We start from the raw sequence: 981 nt of genomic DNA, 5'->3' as shown, positions 1-981 counted from the left end.
ATGGCTGAAAGAGGAGGAGAAGGAAATAGACCACCGAGGAGGACTTTGGGTGACTATGCTTATCAACAAGGCCCAAAACATTACAACATCATAGCAATTCCTCCTTTCAGCAATAAAGTCGTGGAATTAAAGCCAGCACTGCTTAGTCCAATTGGCTCACATCCCTTTGCTGGAATGGATCATGAGGATCCATACACACATGTGTCTAGCTTCATGGAATTATGCAGTACTATGGGAGCTTCTGACGAAGATGTTAAAGCTATCTACCTCAGAGCTTTTCCATTTTCATTAACAGGTAAGGCAAAAACATGGCTCCAATCACATCCAAATAAAAGCCTCAACACTTGGGAAGAGGTGTAGGAGAAATTCATAGCGAGGTTCTTTCCTCCATCAAGATTTATCAACACCAAATTTTCCATCGCGGCGTTTTCCCAAGGATTTGACAAACCTCTCTGTGAGACGTGGGAGAGATTCAAAGCTTTGTTGCGGAGGTGTCCAAACCATAACTTTGATGATGCTGCATATCTTCTATAGTGGTTTGAAACCTCAAACCAAGATGATCCTTGATGCCTCAGCTGGAGGCACTATGATGTCCAAGTGTCCAGAGGAAGCTAATGTAATCATTGACTCCAGAGTAGCCACTGATGATCAAAGTCATCATGATAGAGCTCCAACACAAAGAAAAGGTATAATGGAGCTGGGACACTCAAAGTGAAATTCTAGCTCAAAACAAACTCTTGAAGCAACAAATTGAGGCCTTAACAAAGCAAATAAGCCAACTTCCTCAGCAATATCACCAAGGTGGACCACAAAAAACACATCAAGCTAACTAAGTTCAACAAATTTTGAGATGTGATTTTTGTGGTGGTAAGTATCAGAATGACCATTGTTCAACACTTGGTGATGGACAACAAGAAGATGAGGCCCATTATCTGCAAAACCAAGCTAGACCTCAATAGAACATTCAAGGAAGCTACCAAG

The 981-nt window shown here is 41.7% G+C and overlaps 1 protein-coding gene across 1 annotated transcript; it reads left to right on the top strand.

Annotated features, from left to right (window-relative positions):
- On the top strand, positions 1-715 carry LOC102664126 (uncharacterized). Its single transcript, XM_006601532.1, has 2 exons — positions 1-295; positions 396-715. The coding sequence occupies exons 1-2, from the start codon at positions 1-3 to the stop codon at positions 713-715; spliced, it is 615 nt and encodes a 204-aa protein (XP_006601595.1).
- Positions 716-981: the final 266 nt, after the last annotated feature.

The sequence above is a fragment of the Glycine max genome, chromosome 17 (genome assembly GCF_000004515.6).
Source record: "Glycine max cultivar Williams 82 chromosome 17, Glycine_max_v4.0, whole genome shotgun sequence".
Taxonomy (NCBI): Eukaryota; Viridiplantae; Streptophyta; class Magnoliopsida; order Fabales; family Fabaceae; genus Glycine; species Glycine max.
The sequence above is the reverse complement of the archived record's forward strand: the minus strand, read 5'-3'. Positions and strand labels throughout refer to the sequence as shown.

Coding starts and splice junctions, on each gene's coding strand:
- LOC102664126 (XM_006601532.1), top strand. CDS start 1: ATGGCTGAAAGAGGAGGAGAAGGAAATAGACCACCGAGGAGGACTTTG. Junction 296..395: donor TTTTCCATTTTCATTAACAG/GTAAGGCAAAAA, acceptor TCCTCCATCAAG/ATTTATCAACACCAAATTTT.